This window comes from Trichechus manatus, unplaced genomic scaffold, assembly GCF_000243295.1.
Source record: "Trichechus manatus latirostris isolate Lorelei unplaced genomic scaffold, TriManLat1.0 scaffold00067, whole genome shotgun sequence".
Taxonomy (NCBI): Eukaryota; Metazoa; Chordata; class Mammalia; order Sirenia; family Trichechidae; genus Trichechus; species Trichechus manatus.
The window spans coordinates 10,611,019-10,631,539 of record NW_004444003.1 but is presented as its reverse complement, the minus strand read 5'-3'; the positions used below and the strand labels follow the sequence as shown (position 1 = coordinate 10,631,539).

At 36.3% G+C, this 20,521-nt stretch overlaps 1 protein-coding gene across 2 annotated transcripts in view; it reads left to right on the top strand.

Moving 5' to 3' along the window:
- The window catches only part of TAF3 (TATA-box binding protein associated factor 3), a 245,199-nt gene that overhangs the window by 196,221 nt on the left and 28,457 nt on the right, over positions 1-20,521 (top strand). Inside the window, exons 4-5 of one of the 2 annotated variants that reach the window (XM_023734388.1) lie at positions 4,540-4,622; positions 4,887-11,915. In XM_023734388.1, coding sequence (XP_023590156.1) covers positions 4,540-4,622; positions 4,887-4,893 — 90 coding nt within the window. In that variant the 3' untranslated portion in view covers positions 4,894-11,915. Of the gene's footprint in view, positions 1-4,539; positions 4,623-4,886; positions 11,916-20,521 lie in introns of those variants that run through there. The other variant, XM_004379700.2, reaches the window with a different exon arrangement.

Here is a 20,521-nt window from a genome sequence, read left to right as displayed (position 1 = left end):
AGTCTCACTTTATCTTTGGTTTTGGCAAGTTTGATTATAATATGTCTTGGTGACTTTCTTTTGGGATCTACCTTATGTGGGGTTCAATGAGCATCTTGGATAGATATCTTGTCATCTTTCAGGATATCAGGGAAGTTTTCTGCCAACAAATCTTCAACAATTCTCTCTGTATTTTTTGTTATCCCCCCTGTTCTGGTACTCCAATCACTTGTAGGTTATTCCTCTTGTTAGAATCCGACATAATTCTTAGGGTTTCATCTTTTTTTTTTTTTTAATCCTTTTATTTGATTTTTCCTCAAATAAGTTGGTGTCAAGTACTTTATCTTCAGTCTCACTAATTCTGACTTCCATTGCCTCAATTCTGCTCATATGACTTTCTGCTGAGTTGTCTAATTCTGACATTTTATTGTTGATCTTCTGGATTTCTGATTGCTGTCTCTTTGGATTCTTGCAGCCTGTTAAATTTGTCATTATTCTCTTCTCTAATCTTTTTAATTTCCTCTGTTGCGTGTTCTGTGTTTTACTTATTTTCCTTCCTGATCTCTTGAAGAGTTCTGTATACTAATCTTTTGTATTCTGCCTCTGGTAATTCCAAGACATTTTTTTCCTCTGGAAAATTTCTAGATTCTTTATTTTGGGTGCTTGCTGAAGCCATCATGGACTGCCTCTTTATGTGATCTGATATTGACTGTTGTCTCCAAGCCATCAATAATTTATTATATTTATTTATTTTATGTTTGCTTGCAGTGTCCTAGCTTCTTGTTTTGTTTTGATATACCCAAATAGGCTGCTCGTGTGAGCCAGTTTGATTATTGGCACCTTTGAAGCTCTAATGTCCTGTCACCTAGTGGTTAGATCTGTTACTAGGTATGTGAGCTCAGGAGTTCGCCCACTCCTCCTGTATGGATTCAGCTCAGTTGCCCAGGTAGATAGCCACCAGGTGTGTGTTGCAGGCTCTCACCTCTGGTCCTAGACAGGCATGGGTGATTCGTGTAGGCACAGGCATCTGGCTGCAGCAGGGGGACACACTCTGAGCAAGGCAGGGGGCTGACGGCCTTCCGTGAGTGTCCAGGAGGAAGGCATGTCCCTGTTCCCTAGAGCGCATAGGTGGGTGGGTGTTGGTTCTGCACTATGAGTACCCAATGCTGTTGGCTGTAAGGACTGGGGGGCATCTCTTATTCTTGTGCTCCTATCACAGGTGGCTAGGTGGTGTGTGTGGAGCCACCAGTCTTCAGACCCCTGATGTGGGTAGGTGAAGACCCTGCTTAATGGGCAGAGCACTGTCAAATGTCTCGAACCTGCCACTTCACAGCTGAAATATTTGAAGTTAGACTTCAGGTGTATACTCTGTTGTACTGCAGTAATGAGGGCCTATGCTATTGAAATGGGCCTACACAAGTCTATGCAGGGAGAAAGGCACTCAAAGTCCATGGATCCCTTATGCCTGTGCCTAGTCAAAGAGCTGTGCCTACCATGAGTTCCTGGCTTAGGAGAGCCAGCAGTTTATTTTATCCCGTTTGTTAATTTATTCATTCTCCAAGGCCAGGAGAATGGCTCAGGGCATGCAACAGATTCTACTTCTGGCCCAGGGGACTCAGCAATTGCTCAAGCTGGTCTGGGACCCAGTGCAGAGCAGGGAGCAGGGAGGTAAATGGGAGAGAGTTTTTTCTCTAAGGGGGGTGTTTTTGCTTTGCGCAGTAGGCCAGACACAAGTACGTATCTTTTGCCAATCTCGGGCTGCTTCTCACTGGTTCTGGGTGGCCGAGTAGACTCTGCCACTGGGTTTCTCCCGGTGTGGAATACGCCTCCTGAGCACCGCTGCTTGCCTGCCTCACCGCCCACCCATAAGCAGATCAGGCCCCAAGGGCTCAGGCTCTCGCTGGGTCATGTCTGGCAACTCCTCGCTGCTTCCAAACTGTCTTTCCCTCCCCCTGCTACTCAGTCTGGTTCCTCAACTTTGCCTTTGAAGTTCAGGGCTCCTAGATTGTCATATATAATCAATTCACTTGTTTTATTGGGTCTTCGTTGTAAGAGGCTCCACTGGAAGTGTCTGGCTACTCCACCATCTTGTCCCTGCCTCTGGTTAAGTCTTTTAATGAACAAACGTTTTTAATTTTTATAAGGTCACATTTATCTGTTTTGTCTTTTGCTATATGTGCTTTTATTACTAGATAATTTATTGTTAAAAGTTATATCTGACTGCGTTTCCCCTGCATTTTCTTCTACGAATTTTATTGTTTTGTTTTAACATTTAAGTCCTAAATCCATTTTGAATTTGTTTTTGTATATGGTCTGAGGCATGGCTCCTTTTCATTTTTCTGCTTTGGAAATCCAATTTTCCCAGCATCTTTTATTGAAGAGACTCTTCTTTCCCCATCAAGTGGACTTAGCACCCTTGTCAAAAATCATTTGACCATAGATGTGTGGGTTTATTTCTGGCCTCTCATTTCTGTTCCACTTGTTTATGTGTCCGTTGTTATATCAGTACCAGGCTGTTTGATTACCATAGTTGTATAATATGTTTTAAAATCAGGAAGTATAAGTCCTCCTACTTTGTTCTTCTGTTTCAACATTGTTTTAGCTATTCGGGTCCTCTTGCCATTCCATATAAAGTTGAGAATTATTTTTCTATTTCTGTAAAGAAGGCTGTTGGAATTTTGATTGTGAAGCTGGGAGTTTTTGATGGCAGAAGTTTACACAGTTTTTACATTTTTCTTTGATAGCACTCAGTGCTCTGGAAGATGATTTTAAGTTGGTCCTGGACAAATGGTAGAATAACAGAGGAGCAAGAGAGTGGAGTGTATTTGCAAGATATTTTGTTAATTCAACAAGTACTTATTGAGCCCCTTCTATGAGCCACTGTTCAAGATAATGGTCACAGTATGCCCTTACAGGGAACAGAACAGAGAGTCCCTGATGGAGCAGGAGAAAAGTGGGGTTTAGAACTCAAATTCTAGTGTAAAAAAAAAAACAGACTTAATGGTCTGACTGAGACTGGAGGAACCCCAGAAAGCATGTCCCCCATACTCTCTGTCAACCCAGAACTGAAACCATTCCCGAGGCTAACTCTTAAGACAAAGATTAGACTGGACTATGGGACATAAAATGATAGTTGTGAAGAGTGTGCTTCTTAGCTCAAGTAGATACATGAGACTAAATGGGCAGCTCCTGTCCAGAGGTGAGATGAGAAGGCAGAGAGTGTCAGGAGCTGGTTAAATGGACACGGAAAATCAGGGCTGGAAAGGAGGAGTGTGCTGTCACGTTTTGGGAGAGCAAGTAGGGTCACATAACAATGTATGTATAAATTTTTGTATGAGAGACTAACTTGAATTGTAAACTTTCACTTAAAGTACAATATAATTTTTAAAATTTAAAAAAAAAGATAATGGTCAAAATAATGGATCTTGATGTGATGATGGATACAAAGTTATTTGAGAAGGGGCCAGGTAAATGTAGTCAAGAAAATAATAGATTTGATAAATGTATAATATATTAATTATATTATATAACATATTGAGCATCATTTTATATATTCATTCACTTTTAGAACCACCACACTGTTCCATTATGATTTAATTCTTGAGCTTGAAATACACAAATCACTGGTTTGTAACTAGAAATAATTTTGGTTGTCATAGTGACTAGCAGAGTCCTACTAACATATAGGATCCAGAGACCAGGGATATTAAACATCTGGCAGTGCTTGGAACAGTCCCATACAAGAAAGAACTGTCCCACCAAAATGCCAGTAAAACCCCCATTGAAAAACCCTGTTGTATATAATAATGTACAACTGCAGAGCTTTTGTTTCATTTGTTCACTCAAAATATTTACCATACCATAGGATCTGCAAGCCAAAAATTGTGCAGAAGGCCCTTTAATATCAAATTAATTTGTATATTCCCTGTCTGACTGACTAATGGCTCACATATTTATGAGATCTTCAACTTATTTAGAATTAGTGATTACCTTCATTATAAATTCAAAAAAAATTTTTTTCTCTTACAACATTTCAGATCAGTTTACTGCTAGCCAAAAATGTAACTATTTAATGCTGTAAGTGGTGTTGCAGCTTTCTTATATGATAATGTAAACTTAAGATGAATTTAATGTTTGCAAGTCCCATAAGTGGATACATTTTATCTTATGGTGGAGATGCCATTGCATTTTTTTTTTTTTTATATTAAGTCTGGCAATTACTTATACTCCAACAGATTATTTAAATAACCTTTTTTATTTGTTAAAAAATTCTAACAATAAAATCTAAGAAATCAACCGAAACTAAGAAAATGCAGAAATAACTTTACTATATTTACATAATGCGATTGAAGTTTATAGAATTTCTTGTAATGTCAGGTAGCCTTGAGAAACAGAAACACAGAATAACCCAGATTATCTTTGCATCTAGCACTTTAGCTATACTTGAAACTTAAACTTCTTTATCAAGTTTGTGGGGATGGGGAAGTAGGAGAAGAGGTAGGAGGTACTCTTATTGAAAAATATATATATGTATTAACTCTAACGTACTAACTTTAACAGATAAAAGTGGAGCCCGTTGTTCCAGCCCCAAGTCCGGTTATCCCCAGGTTGACTCTCAGAGTTGGTGCTGGCCAAGACAAGATGTGAGTACGAAAGTTTTGAAGCAGAGTGAAACAAATTAAACTGAACCTTCTCTACCATTTCTAATGTATTTAAAACTCTATAAACCTTTTCTAGGTATGAACATGTAGAACCCAGCTTTATTTTAAGAACTCTTCATTTTTTAAGTTTCTATTTGTTTCTTTCTCAGAGTTAATGCTTTTTTGCTTTATTTAACAAAAAGAACATTTTTTATTTTCTCTCTTCCTCTTTTCTAAACCTAGCATTATAACATTGTTTCTGTATAGTTTTTAAGGTCCTGATTATCTGAAAACTAAGAAACTATGTGTTGAGTGCACAACTGCCATATCATACCCAGGTGGATGTAGTGTTATACCTTCTCAAGTATGTGTTCTCTATCACGATGACAGAGAAAGAAGATTCTCCTCTTGCTCAGATAGCAGATGGTTTTGTTTTGTACCTAACAAACGAAGATCCTGCCAAAGGTTTGGTGAAACAGTATTTAATAGTAATAACTTAAGTCTTAGTTGTCCACTTTCTTTTTTTTAAGAGAGAACAGAAAATATAAACTCCATGTTTACTGTTTTTTTTATTCTTGATTTTCACTGAATCATATCCCATGTTTATTTAAAGTAAATTAATTGGGCGTTTTTCTTTTGTTCATTTTTTGAGGGAAGCATTAAGGCCTATAGTGCTCTTACATGATCCTAATAAGATAATGAAACATTGATTTTTTTATAAGTCATAATAAATCACTTTTCTTGTTCTAAAATCATGCTGTACATCATTTAAATGAATTTCACAAGCTATAACTACAAGTATTTTTTCCCAGTAAGCCTAAAAATGGGGTAATTTACATTGCAAACAGTCAGATATTATGTAGAAAATAGGATTATGAGGTATCCAATTCCCATTGAACTTTTAACCATAAAAAGGAGAGTAGGACCCATGAATTTATTAATAGAAAATTTGGCTTGTGTTCTATTTCATCTTAAAGTTTGTATTTTAAACTGCTTCTTTTGTCAACACCAAATATAGTACAATGAAAACATCCAATATAATTATGAAAAATGGTCAATGAGGTCTTCCAGGACAGTATATACTCTTCTGAAGATTAAGATGGTTCATATTTTTCTTCTCTAAATCATCTGGATAATCTCTGTATTACTCTTTCTGGTTGTGGCAGTAGAGATCTAGACAGTGGGTAGTAGTACTGCTGTCAAGCTTAGAAAATGTAACAAAAATACTGTGCATGTAGCTCTTTTTGAACATGATATCTGGTGTATCTTGTGCCTTCTATATAACCTACCAAAATTTTAATAATATCCTGGCTCATCAACCCAGTAGAAGATAAAGCACTAGTTAGCAAATAGATCTAGCCAAAGAAACTATTCATACCGTCTCCTTGGAAATTCTGTGTATGGGTTCATTTTGCTAAGGGAAAAATGTTCTTATTCATCCTTCAACAAATACTCTTCTCCCACCAGTTCATATGCCTGTTTTTCTCAGTAACTCACCATTGTTTAATCTTTATTCCCACACGAAAGTTTGACTTGCTCATTCCCTTTAGAGAAACAAGGTTTGTACAAAGGCATTGGTGTTTATTTTCATCTCACCTGCCCTTAAGTATCTTTCGGTTATTCTCTGGCTATTTATTCTATTTTTCTCTTCTCAACAAATCACCAATACACCTAAGATATTGGAAGATGTGTGAAGTAGACCCTTACTACTCTAGAAGAAAATGTCCAAAATTAGGGAAATTACAATGCCCAGACATTCTAGACAAATTGTCTTTGAGAAAGTGTAATTGTATGTAATATGTAAACTTTTAAGTAAATGACCTCCATGTTGTATAAAGGATTAATCATTTGACCAAGGGCAAATTAGGGAAATCCTTATAATGAACAAAAAGATAAATTAAGTGAAGTATATTGCATTTTGAATTAAAATAAGAGAGCGAGGAAGAGACCCAAGTCATATATTAGTAGAGTTTTATATGAAATATAACTTAATCAGTAAAACGCCTTTTTTTTTTTTAAATCTGTATCAGGGGTCAGCAAATTATAGCCCACAGATCAAATTCAACGCTCTGCCTGTTTTATATGACCCACAGGCTAAAAATGGTTTTTGCTTTTTTAAAGGGTTAAAAAAAAATTAAGAATAATATTTCGTGGCAGGTGAAAATTATATGGAATTCAAACTTCAGTTATCTTTTATGGTTATAGCATCAGGTACATTGCTTATTCCTTGGCAGTGATAATGGAAAAGAGGTAATAAATAAATTCATGTAAATGTGCCCTTAGTTACTCAGTTGTGCACACTTGAGGGTGTACTAATACTCTTTTGAAGTGAAAGTAATGAGCAAGCCAGGATTTATAAGGGAGGGGCTTATATAGTCTAAAGGGGGTGTTTATTGCTGAAGAACAGGCAGAGAATAGAGTCTTTTGAAATTATGGGGGGAAAAAGCTTTACAGGGTTCAAATTATACCCTCTAGCCGGAAGATCTTTACGGCAACATTTAATTTCTAAATCTTCTTAAATAAAGACGTTATGTCTTCTGCCCGTGATCCAGAAAAGTACTTTGAGATTAGATTGTTCTTCTGTTCTCTGTTGTTATTCCATGAAGCAAGACAGAGGTAACTTGTTTTTGTCTGACTTAACCTTCCAAAGGGGTCTATGGTGAGTCCAATACCTCCTCTTGATAGCATTACAATTCAAGGTGACTTTGCAAGGACTTCAGATTCCTTTAACGTGTCCCCCAGTAATGGATATTCAGAGTTCTTTGAAGTCGATATTGAAGACAAAACTGAAATACTAGCCCTGAAATTATAATCTCAATGCCTATAAAGTTTATTAGAGTGGTATGAATGGGAAGAAACAGCACATTCAAGTTAATTTCTAAAATATTAGAGTCCAGCCTAACAATTACTTTAATGCCAGGACAGCAGGGAGGTTTCAGCTTGCCCAAGAGCAGCTGCCTGGAACTATGGTAATAAGGATTTGAGGTCCCACCTGGACTCAGTGGCAAAGAGTACAGTGGGTGTCTGTTTATCTGCTATTGTGGGATGGACAAGTGACAGACAGCACAGTTGCTGTGTTATTTATCATCCCAATCTAATTATTTACTGTGTTAGTTTATTTTGAGCAGTATAGGAAGAGTTGGCTAACTTATGACATTCATTCATGTATTCATTTTTATGAAGAAAATAGAGCATAGTAATGCAATGGAGTGTATTAAGGACAGGGAGTGTTTAGATAGGATTGTCAGGAAAAACATGGCAGAACAGCACCTGCAGCTTTTCTAAGTTTAAATCTGTAGCTGTTTTTTAAAGCTCAAAATTCTGTTAAAGGAGTTCCTCATGAAAAAAGACAGTTTTGAATAGTAGTAAAGTATTAAACATGTAATATAAATGTGAATAAAGATTTGGGGATGAATAGTGATGTGAATTCGGGGGTAAACATTCTTGTCTCACATTTCTGAAATGTGTCTTTTAAAGCTATCTCCTCACTAGCACTGGGCAGGAAGTTTCTGCCCTTTTCTCCCATCTAGTTATTTGCTCTTCCCCCTGGGAGGAGTGATTCTTCCGCTTAGCTATATCATTTGTACCAAAAGATGAGGTTATTGTATTGGAGAACTTGTGAATTGATCCTCCTCTGTTCTCAGGACATTCCTGCCCTTACTCAGTGAGCTCAGCAGAGCTGGGGTAATTAATTGGGCTCCTCCAAACCTTCAATAACGGTTGGTCATTTTTTCCAATTAATAGCTAATAGTATGTTTGAGAAATGACACAGAAATCATTTATGATGCCTTTCAGAGAACGATATTGTTATCAGCGATAATTCTAAATTCCCTTTTAACTGAGAGACCACAGTAGCTATTCTGTTTTACAGACTTAACACTTTTTTTCAAAATTGGCAGATTTTGCTAAGATATTTTTCAGTGACTACATTCTGGCACTTATAGTTTTATTTGTGCTAACATTTTGATTTCCAATGGCAACACAGCCATGAGTATTACCAGATTTCTGACAATAAAGATTTGTTATTCAACAGTACACTGATAGCAGAAGCACTGAAAATTTGATGCTTTTCTTTTCATGTAAATAATTCAGGTTTTTGTTGCAATTTGAAGAGTTTAGCTTATATAAGGGACTTTTTAGTAGTTGTAATTTTCTAATTATTTATAGGTACTATGACAATGGGAGCTAAAGCTTTTGTATTTTAAACTTGAAAGACATAAAGTGCTTAATCTTTAAAAACATAAAATATCTAGACATATTTATTACCTTTGTGTGATCCAAACTTTTCTTATTAACACTTTTTGTCAGTACAACCAGGAGTAGAGAATATATAATCATGAGCAATTACAAAAAAAAATCATTTAAAATATTTTTAAAGAAAATAAGCATTTTATATTTTAAAATTTAGCCAGATTTAACCAAAAGACAGTTAACATGGTGAATTTTGTAGTGATGTTTTAGTGATAAGTTCTTTAGAGAATAATAGCAAATGCTTTATCTCGTTTCCTGTGTCTACCTTTCTATATTTGAAATGTTTTTATTTATGTATAACTTTTTTCCAGTCTAAAAGAATTTATGCTAAATTAGAGAGTACATATAGTAAAGTTACTAGAAAATAGAAATAGGAAACTAAGACAAAGGAAAGGAAGAAAAGTAAATTATCTTGATACAACTTAATATAATTGCCAGGATTGAATTACAGATATGATTCTAGCTTCCTGGCAATAGGAATCTATCTAGGCTGATATGGTTCTTAGTGCTCAACGTCTCTGGTGAAGCTCTCATTCATAGCATCCATTATCCATCCCCATCAGATACTCCAGTTGGCTAGCCTGGTGTTCCAGAAGAAAAAGAAGGCTCTCTTAACCAGAATAAGAGATGAGGGGCAGGCAAAAGTAACTGATAGATTTTATTTTAGTTAGGAAAAAAAAGTCAGATTTAATAATTTTTTAAAAGCATGCTGAGGAGGCAGGGCAAAGAGACTTTTTGGTTAAAAAAAAGTAGAAGTGAAGTTCAGGAACATTTCCTAGCTTCATTCTGCCAGACTTGGAAGGCTTTTCCTTTTCTATTGTTGATTTGTTTCCCTTTCAATAAAACTGTCTGATTTTGTTTGTTTGTTTTAATTGAAGTGTGTCTAGTTTCTTTGTTTTGCCCTGGTTAACTTTGCACTGGAACTGAAACATTTCACAGGCATTTTGTCCATGTTAGAAGCTAAATAATAGGAACAGTGACCAAACAGCTTAAGAATGATTATATCTAAAATTTATAGAAAATGACTTATATTTAATGCTAGTGAGAGATACTGACCTTACAAATGAAATTCCCTGGCAGCTGAACAGGTAGAGTACAAGTTGTAAGTTGTATACATTATTCTTGCTACCTTATTGTACTTATAGCTTCAGCAGACTCAAACTCATATAACTCAGAGCCACTTCCAAGAGGAACAGATATTAAAAAAATTTCTTATTCTGGTCTTCAGCCATTTCTGATTTTTCCAAATGAGTTCTTGACTTCCTTATATCACTCTCTTATTTTTACTGACGTAAAATTATGATGAAGTCTTTAAGCTTAGTTTTTCCCCCTGCCATATATTGTAGTTTGTTCTTTAACACCAAAGATGCAATATGTTCAAGAAGAAAAAAAATAGTATACTGTCAGAAAAACTGGCTTTAGGTTTTGGGAAATGCTTTCTTTTACTACACAGTAAAACAAGCAGAAAGATTATAATCAAAGCATTTCCATCTTACTTGTAAACAATTACAGCAATTCTTACATGGATGCCACATTAGAAGACTTGGGAAAATTTACTGGATTCCATTCTAATGCAATTAGAGCTAATTTTGTTCTTTAAATGAATAAAAGGTTAGCTAGTAAATCAAGCTTATCTTGAGTCCAGACTTCAATAAATTGTTTTATTTAATTTGTTGTAAAAGATCTTATCCTTAATGGGTCTAGGTCTTATTAGTTCACTTAGGTTTTAAAATATTTATGACCACCTTTTTAGATATGATTTGAATGATAGTTGGAAAGTTTCTCTCTGCAGTGTTATCAAGACCTAGCATCACTAATTGAGAGAATATAGGAAAGTACTTAAGATTTGTTATCTAGAAAAAGCTGATGTGAACTTCTAGAATTTAAATGTTCTTTAACTTGTGACAGGCAGAGATAATTTAGCTATATCTTAGTAACCTTTTGGATACTATCTGATTATAATTTCACCAAAGGATTAAACTACTCACAGTTTTGGTGTTTAAAAAGAATATGTACCTACTTATGGAAACACTTAGGCTCTCTTATTATTACTAAGAACAACACAGCATTTAAATTCTTTATATTCTATTATTTCCTGACATTTCTTGGGGCAAGAATGTTAAAATACTTGCATAAGAGACTTTAGTGTGTAGTGTTTCTTCTTCTCTACTTCCACTCTGGCCTCTGTAGCTTATAAAGTGGACATTGTTGTCATTGTAGGACTTCTGTGATTTAGAATATGGGTAACCTTTTGTGAATGTGGTTGTCAGAGTCTCAGCACATGAGTTGAAGGATATGTCACTATAAGAACTGACTAACTGCATTATCCCTGTCTGTTTGGGTTTACTCTTTATGATTAAGGGCTCCAAAATTACGTCTACGCTTATCCTCACATTCTGTCCTCCAGGCTCTAAGAAAGAGTACAGCATCCCTCCTTGTTTTTAAGGTCAGCTCCTCCTCATGTTTCTCCTTGTCATTCCAACCTTACCTGCCCCCTCTGGAACTCCGTGTACTCTTATCTCCTTTCATCTTTATCTTCATCTCCTTCCTTTCTCTCATATCTTTGCTTCAGCCTTGAATTCTCCCATCCTAAACCTTCTCACCTTCACCTCTACATAAGAGACAGTTTATAACTTCCTCTTCTCATTCAGGCTTCTCAAAATTTATTCTTTATATGTACTGTCTTCCAGTTTTTCATCCTTGAACCCACTGGTTTCTGCCCTAGAAACTTTTCTCAGACTTCTTATTGTTGTTGTTAGCTGCCATCAAGCTGTCTCCGACTCATGGCAACCCCATGTACAACAGAATTGAAACACTGCTGGTCCTGCACCATCCCTATTATCGGTTGCTGATTGGACTGTTGTGATCCATAGAGTTTTTTCATTGGCTGATTTTCGGAAGTAGATCACCAAGCCTTTCTTCCTAGTTTGTCTTAGTCCATAAACTCTGGTGAATCCTGTTCATCTTCATAACCAGTATCAGTTGCCATTGATTGGGTTCTGATTCAGGGTGACCACGTGTGTGTCAGAATAGAGCTGTGCTCCATAGGATTTTCAACGGCTGATTTTTTCAGAACTAGATCACCTGGCCTTTCTTCCGAGGCATCTCTGGGTGGACACAAAACTTCCAACCTTTAGGTTATCAGCTGAGTGTGTTAATCCTTTGCACCACCCAAGGATTTTACCACTTAAGCAATACCTCCCCATTTCTCCCTCTCACCCACCCCTGATAACTACTAAAAAAACTTTGGTCTCTATGCATTTGCCTCTTCTATATAGATCATATACCAAAAAACAAACCCATTGCTGTTGAGTTGATTCCGATGTACGTAAAAGTGGGATCATATATTTGCCCAATTGTGACTGACTGACATCACTTAGCATAATGTTTTCAAGGTTCATCCATGTCATAACCTGTATAAGAACTTCATTTCTCTTTATGGATGAATAACATTCAATTGTGTGTGTATATCGTATACATTGATTTGTTGATGGACACTCGAGTTGTTTCCACCTTGTAGCTATTGTGAATAATGCTGCAGTGAACACTGGTGTACAAGTATTTGTTTGAGTTCCCGTTTTCAAGTCTCTTGGGTATATACCGAGGAGTGGAATTGCTAGGTCATAAAGTAATTCTAGGAGCCCTGGTGGCACAGTGGTTAAGAGCTCTGCTGCTAACCGAAAAGTCAGCAGTTTGATTCCACCACTGTTCCTTGGAAGCCCTGTGGGGCAGTTCTACCCTATCCTGTAGGGTCACTATGAGTCAGAATCGACTCAACAGCAACAAGCTTGGGTTTTACAGTAATTCTGTGTTTGCCTTTTTAAGGAACCGCTGCACCAGTTTACATTCCCACCAGCAATGGGCAAGGGTTCCAATTTCTCTACATCCTCATCAACCCTCACTATTTTCCATTTTTCTGATGATAGCCATCCTAGTGAGTATGAAGTGAATATCTCATTGTGGTTTTGGTTTGCATTTCCCAGTTAACTAAATAGGAGCTCCAACTAAATAGGAGTACCTAGGTGGCACAGACAGTTAAGGTTTCAGCTACTAACTGAAAGGTTGGTGATTCAAATCCACCCAGAGGTACCTGGGAAGAAAGCCTAGTGATCTACTTCTGAAAGGTCACAGCCATTGAAAACCCTATGGAGTACAGTTCTACCATGAAAATCATGGGGTCACTATGAATCAGAATCAAGTCAACGGTAACTGATTTGGTTTGGTTTATGATGACTAATGATGTTGAGGTTCTTTTCATGTATTATTGGCCATTTGTATGCCTTCTTTGATGAAATGTCTATTCAAGCCCTTTGCTCATTTTTTAATTGGCTTGTTTGTCTTTTTGTGGTTGAGTTTTAGGAGTTTTTTTGTTTTTAGTTTTTTAAAATAAGTTCTGAATAGTAATCCGTTATCAGATATCTGGTTACCAAATAATCCTCCCATTCTGTAGGTTATCTCGTCACTTTGTTGATAAAGTCCTTTGATGCACAAAACTTTTTAATTTTGATGAAGTCCGGTTTATCTATTTTGTCTTTCATTGTTTATGCTTTTGATATCATATCTAAAAATCCATTGTTAAAAACTTGGCCCCAAAGCATACTGCCCAAGTTTTGTTCTAAGATTATTATGGTTTTAGTTCTTACGTTTAATTCTTTGATCCATTTTGAGTTAGTTTTTGTGTGTGGTGTGAGGTATGGGTAGGTCCAACTTTATTCTTTTGCATGTGGAGTTCCAGTTGTCCTAGCACCATTTGTTAAAGAGACTATTCTTTCCCTACTAGATGGCCTTAGCACCTTTATTGAAAATCAGTTGACTATAGACAAATGGGTTTATTTCTGGACTCTCAATTATATTCTGTTGGTATATGTGTCTATTATCATACCAGTACCAGGTTATTTTGATTACTGTGGCTTTATAGTATGTTTTGAAATTTCAAACCAAGAGTCCTCCTACTTTGTTCTTCTTTTTCAAGATTGCTTTGGCTGTTTGGGGCCTCTTGAAATTCCATATATGTTTGAGGATTGACTTTTTCATTTCTGCAAAGAAGGCTGTTGGAATTTTAATAGAGATCATGTTGAATCTATAGATTGCTTTGGGTAGTATTGACATTTTAACAATATTAAGTCTTCCAGTCTATGAACACAGCCAAGTCTTTTCATTTATTTAGAGCTTCTTTAATTTCTTTCAGCAATGTTTTATAGTTTTCAGTATACAAGTCTTTCACTTCCCTGGTTAAGTTTATTGCTATGTATTTTATTCTTTTTGATGTTATCATAAATGGAATTGTCTTAATTTCCTTTTCAGATTACTCATTGCTGGTATATAGAAGCACAACTAATTTTTGTGTGCTGACCTTGTACCTTTAAGTTTGCTGAATTCATTTATTAGCTCTAGTAGCTTTCTTGTGGATTCTTTGGGATTTTCTATACGTAGGATCATGTCATTTGTGAATAGGGATAGTTTTAGGTCTTCCTTCCTAATTTCCCTTTTATGTCATTTTGTTGCCTAATTGCTCTGGCTAGGACTTTGGGCACAATGTTACATACCAGTGGTGAAAGTGGGCATCCTGATCTTAAAGGGAAAGCTTTCAGTCTTCCCTCCATTGAGTTTTGATGTTAGCTGTGGGTTTTTCATAAGTGCCCTTTATTGTGTTTAGAAATTTTTCTTGTATTCCTAGTTTTCTGAGTATTTGTATCGTGAAAGGGTGTTAGATTTTGTCAAATGCCTTTTCTGCATTGATTAAATTGTCATATGGTTGTTTTCTTTTGTTCTTTTAATGTGGTGTATTACATTGATTTTCTAATGTTAACCATTCTTGCATTCCTGGGATAAATCCCACTTGATGAGTTGTTCAACTTTTTGTTATAACAATAATGAGACCCCATCCTCATATATACATCATTATTTAGTCAAATGTTGCTAGGTCAAAGAATATAAACATTTAAAAGTTTTAAGGGATTGTTTTGCCAAGTTATCATCCAAAAGGCTATACCAATTAAAATCCCCACCACCCGTAAATGAGAATGAAGCATGCAGTATACATTATAGATATTAAATTTAGAGTTGTTTGATAGATACTACAAGATTTGTGTTACATTACTGTATGTGCATACTTAAAAATTGACATCTAGTTGTAGAAACTGTAACACACCAATAATATTAATCCTGCTAGGAATTGTAATTGCCAGCCATTTCTTTTAAAATATCTCAGTGTTTGGTACAAAACCTTTTGACTCTAGATGCAAATAATATAAACTGGGTAAAAGTGAGACAGTAAATAGTACCAGTATATGATCCAAAGTTTGGAAAATAATGTTCCTAGTATATGTGTATGAACTATGTCTATGATATACCTATCTGTTTTTTAAACAAATGTGGCTTCATCTTAAGTACAATATTATTCTAAAGTTTCTTATAATCAAAATACTTTTTTAATTCCCTGGAATTAAATTTTTTTCCTAACAGACCTAGTTAATATTAACTATATAAATTTTAAAGGAATTGTTTAATTTTTATTTTAGATTAATTATTAGAGCACTTCTGAAAGATGTTAGATGTTAACCTGTTTTTTTTACCATCTCTCTAAGCTGTACGTTCTGACCCAGTTGAAGAAATACTGATTTATCTATATTTGGACATGTGAGCCCGGTTAGAACCCAAGAACAACATTTAGAGCTATTAATACTATTAAGCACATTGGTTCTCAATTAAGATAAAAATTATGAATAGATCGCAATTTTAAGTGGTAAATGGCTGTGTTCTTTTTTTTTTCCCAACAACCCACTCAAAGCCAAGTGAGTAAGAGGAAAGCTCCGTATGCACACCTAGGTTCATTGCAGCATTATTCACAATAGCAAAAAGACGGAAACTACCTAAGTCCCCATCAGTGGATGAATAAATAAACATTGTGGTACATACATAAAAAGGAATACAATGCAGCTGTAAAGAATAATGATGTGTTCTCAAAACATAATGTGGATGAACCTGGAGGACATTTTGCTGAGTGAAATAAGTTAATCTCAAAAGGACAAATAGTATATGAACTCACTTTTATAAAAATAAAATAATAGGTATACATACAAAAAACAGTGTTCTTTGGTGGTTACCAGGGATGTAAGAGGGAAGGAAGGGGAATCACTTTCTAGACAGTAGACACTTATTATTTTAGGTGATGTAAAAGGCAACATCAAATCCAAGTGAAGTGTGTACAACTTGACCAAGGTAAATGATAACACTAAGAGTACACAAGAATAAGGGACATTTTTGGTAAATGCTGTAACATACACAATTTTGCAACAACAACAATATTAGCCAAAAAATAATGTGTGGTTACATAGGTAGATAAGTATGCATATATGTGAATAGGAAGGTATATGTGTACATACGTGTGCACGTATAGGTGTATCTGTAGACATAGCTATATATGTATTTGTGTTGCATATATATATAAAATAAAGCACATAGGAGACATAGTTACAGATACGTCCTAGACATAACCAAACACTTCACAGGATTGGTTTACTGGGTTTGAAGGCTTAGGAACATCTTCTCGTGGGGCAACTTGGTCAAGTGGCATAAAATAGTTTATAAAGGTTACGTTCTATATCCTAGTGAATAGGGCCTGGGGTTGTAAAAGCTAGCGAGCAATCATCTAAGATACAACTATTCGTCTCTACTCATCTCCAGCAAAAAAGAAAGAAGGAAACCAAAGACTCAAAGAAGAAACTATTCTGCAGGACTAATAGCCCACACGAACCACAGCCTCATCTATCAAGAGACCAGAACAACTAGATGGTACCTGACCATTCTGACCAGGGACACGATAGATGGTCCTGGATTGAGTGGGAGAAAAACGTAGCGCAAAACTCAAATTCTTAAAAAAAGACCAGACTTGACCAGTAGAGACCAGAGGAACCCCCAAGACTTGTCGCCCTTAACCCATTGCCATCAAGTTGATTCCGACTCATAGAGACCCTTAGACATCCTTTAAACCTGGAACTGAAACCACTTCTGGAGGTCACCTTAGAGTTAAATAATATATTAGATCATAAAATAAACATCACCCATGAGTACTGTGCTTTTTAAAAAAGAAAAAAAACTACTGTATTTTTACACAAATAACACGTGCCTCCTGTGTTTGTTTGCTGGCCACACCCTCCTTCCCCTCCATGAAGTATTTTCGTAAGTACTCTATGCTAATTTTTTTTACAGCAATATGTGGAAAAGAGTTAGCATGGCAGCACTTGTGAGGGTCCCTTACAGGGGGAGGGCATGGCCAGCAAACAAACGCGAAAGTTGTGCGTTATTTGTATAAAATATGGTATATGAAACCAAACAGTCAACATTTACCCTAAAGCAAAGATGAGAAGGTAAGAGGGGACAGGGAAGGTAGATTAATGGAAACAGAACAACCAGAATGGAAATAATGAGAATGTTGACACGTCATGAAAAATGTAACCAATGTCACTGAACAATATGCATAGAAATTGTTAAATGGGAATCTAATTGCTGTGTAAACTTTCACCAAAAGCACAATAAAATATACTTAAAAAAATGAAATATAAATCATCAGTATTTCCACTACACAGAAAAAAAAAAAGACAGAATATCTCACTACATTTTATTGTTCTCGTTGTTTATTTGGTTTATAATAAATACAAGGAAATTCACACATGTATTTAGACAGCTTTCAAAGTATGTTGACAGAGTAAATTTTGAATTACCTCTACTTTTTTCTGGCCTTTCTAAATCATAAACTATTTTTCTTTATACATGTGTACATCTATAAATCAGTTGTTATAGGTGCCATGGAGTCGGTTCCAACTCATAGCGACCCTTTAGAACAGAACAAAACACTGCCCAGTCCTGCACCATCCTCATAGTCGTTGCTATGTTTGAACCCATTGTTGCAGCCAGTATGTCAGTCCATCTCGCTGATGCTCTTCCTCTTTTTCGCTGACCCTCTACCTGACCAAGTATGATGTCCTTCTCCAGAGATTGGTCCCTGCTGATAACATGTCCAAAGTACTTGTGTTTTAAAGTATTATTATTTAGTTTTAAAGAAACTAAGTAAAGAAAAATTGCTCTTAAATAAGGAATAAGCTTTCAGATTGTCTGGCACTTGGCTATTCTGCTGATTTGTGCTCCCTGTAATAACACCTAAATTAAAACAATTCAGTAATTACTTACCAATTCAAAGGTCTCTGCCTTGAGCCAGTGTTGCTGACATGGGCAGGAATGAGAGGGAGGCAGAAGAAAAGCATCAGAACGTGCTTTAAAAAGAATACTATCTAAGGTAATATTTTGATGAGTCACAAAAACAGTCCTCACAAAAGAAATAAAGTGTGACTGACTTCCATTCTTTTTCTGACATATCCCTCAAGCTACATTTGTAATTTTTCTTGCCCTTCAAAGCCATCCTTGATGTTAGAAGGTACTAGGAAGAACTTTGGGAAGATAAGAGGACCAAATTCTAAAGTACACCCACTCCTCACTTACCAACATGGTTAAGTTCCAAAGACTAGGTCGTTAAGTGAAAATCAGCATTATGTGAAAATGGAGCTTTTTTTTTTTCTATTTTCAGACCATGCATTTGTCCCATTTTTTTTATTTAGAAAATATGATCGTAGAAATAATAATAGCTAAGATTTACTGATGTGCTTATCACTGTGATGAGTCCAGTTATGGATCTTTCCTCTGAAGAGAAGAGGCTTGGAGGAGATAAAGCTGGATAAAGCCATGGCTTAACCACTTCACCCTCCTCCTGTGCTGAGTAAGAGCTTCCCTTGCAGAGCTGCCTCCAGGGGTCTACTTCCACCCTTGCAGGCCCTGTGTTTATATCCTGGAGCCTGCTTTGCCCTCCAGGCCTGGCCAGTCACCAAACCGGTGCTTCCTGAGAGGGAGCTGGGAGCCTGGTCACGCACCGGCCCCACCAAGGTGGAGGCTTCAGGCCCATTTCAGCTCACTTTGGGATATCTTTAAACTCGCACGCATTTCTTCCAAACACTTTCTCTGATACCTCTTTCTTTACTCTCTTCCCACCATAGCAGCTTTGAGCTGTGAGGCCTCAGGCCGCATAAGGGTTGGGAACCCAGAACAGGCGCCTGCTGGTTGAGTGCTGCCAGCCGGTCTGCCGGAGTGCTGCCTGGGAGTCTGCCCAGAGGCCATGGCCATGGGGGAGGCAGGCCCTGCGCCCGCTGAACAAGGCGCCCCCACCAGCAGGAGGGAGCAGAGGGTGTGGGCAGCACAGCCCAGCTTCCTGGAGGCTGCCCAGAGACCCTCCTCAAGGGAAGAGATGCTCCGCATCCTTTGCCACCATGCCTGCCACCTCATTAATGTGCAAAATAGTTGGATAGTAGATTTTTTACTATTGTTGTAAATGCGAAATGTTGGATAATGAGAGAATTGATAGTGAGAAGTAGGTGTATTTCTATAAAACTCACAACTAAATTCCTTATTTAGGACTTTAAATGTGTAGTAGCTTCAGTGACCTTTTTTTTTTTTTTCTCCTTTAAAATGATCTTAACTTTGAGTGTGAATGTAAAGTCACTGGAATAATTTCAAACATCTTTTCTTTGGAAAATTTTAGAAATGTTCTAAAATATATATTCGAATATATATATTTTCAAATGTCCTTGAACATCTTTTCTTTTTTAATGTATCTTGTTCATAAAAGCCCTTTAAAAATATTTTTGTTCCTTTTTTCTTTTTTTTTTGAATTATGGTAAATATGTAGCAAAATATTTGGCATTTCAACAATCTTCACATGAACAGTTCAATATACATTAATTAGGTTCATCATATTGTTCTACCATCACCTTAATCCATTCCCGAATTACTCTACCACCCTTAACACTAAGTATCCCTTAAGTATTGAGCCTTCCTTTCCCTCTTCCTCCCATCTATCCCTGATAACCACTACTTTAAATTTTAAAGCAAATAAAATGATTGCTCGTTAAATATTTTATTAATGTTTATTATAACTAACTTATTTCTTTGGAGTATAGAAAAACATCTGTTTATGTTGTCTTGTATTTTAGAATTTAACAATTGTGTATGTTCTTTCCTAAACAAACTGTTAAAATCCTATTTGGTCTCATTTTAGAAGATCTTTTTTATTATCAAAGTTATAAGATCAAGCAGACAATCTAAGAGGAGAATGTCATGGCAACTGTCAGGAGTATGACTTTGGTACCTACATATATTGCTACTTATTTTAGCCCACAAAAATGAATTTTATATATATATAAAATATTTTCTTTTGTGAGGACTGTTTTTGTGACTCATCAAAATATTACCTTAGATAGTATTCTTTTTAAAGCACGTTCTGATGCTTTTCTTCTGCCTCCCTCTCACTCCTGCCCATGTCAGCAACACTGGCTCAATGACAGAGACCTTTGAATTGGTAAGTAATTACTGAATTATTTTAATTTAGGCATTATTATAGGGAACACAAATCAGCAGAATAGCCAAGTGCCAGACAATCTGAAAATAAATATATATAAACCCATTGCCATCAAGTCAATGCCGACTCATAGGGATTCTGTAGTACAGACTAGAACTGCCCCATAGGGTTTCCAAGGAGCAGCTGGTGGATTCACACTTCTGACCTATTGGTTAGCAGTCAAGCTCTTAACCACGACGCCACCAGG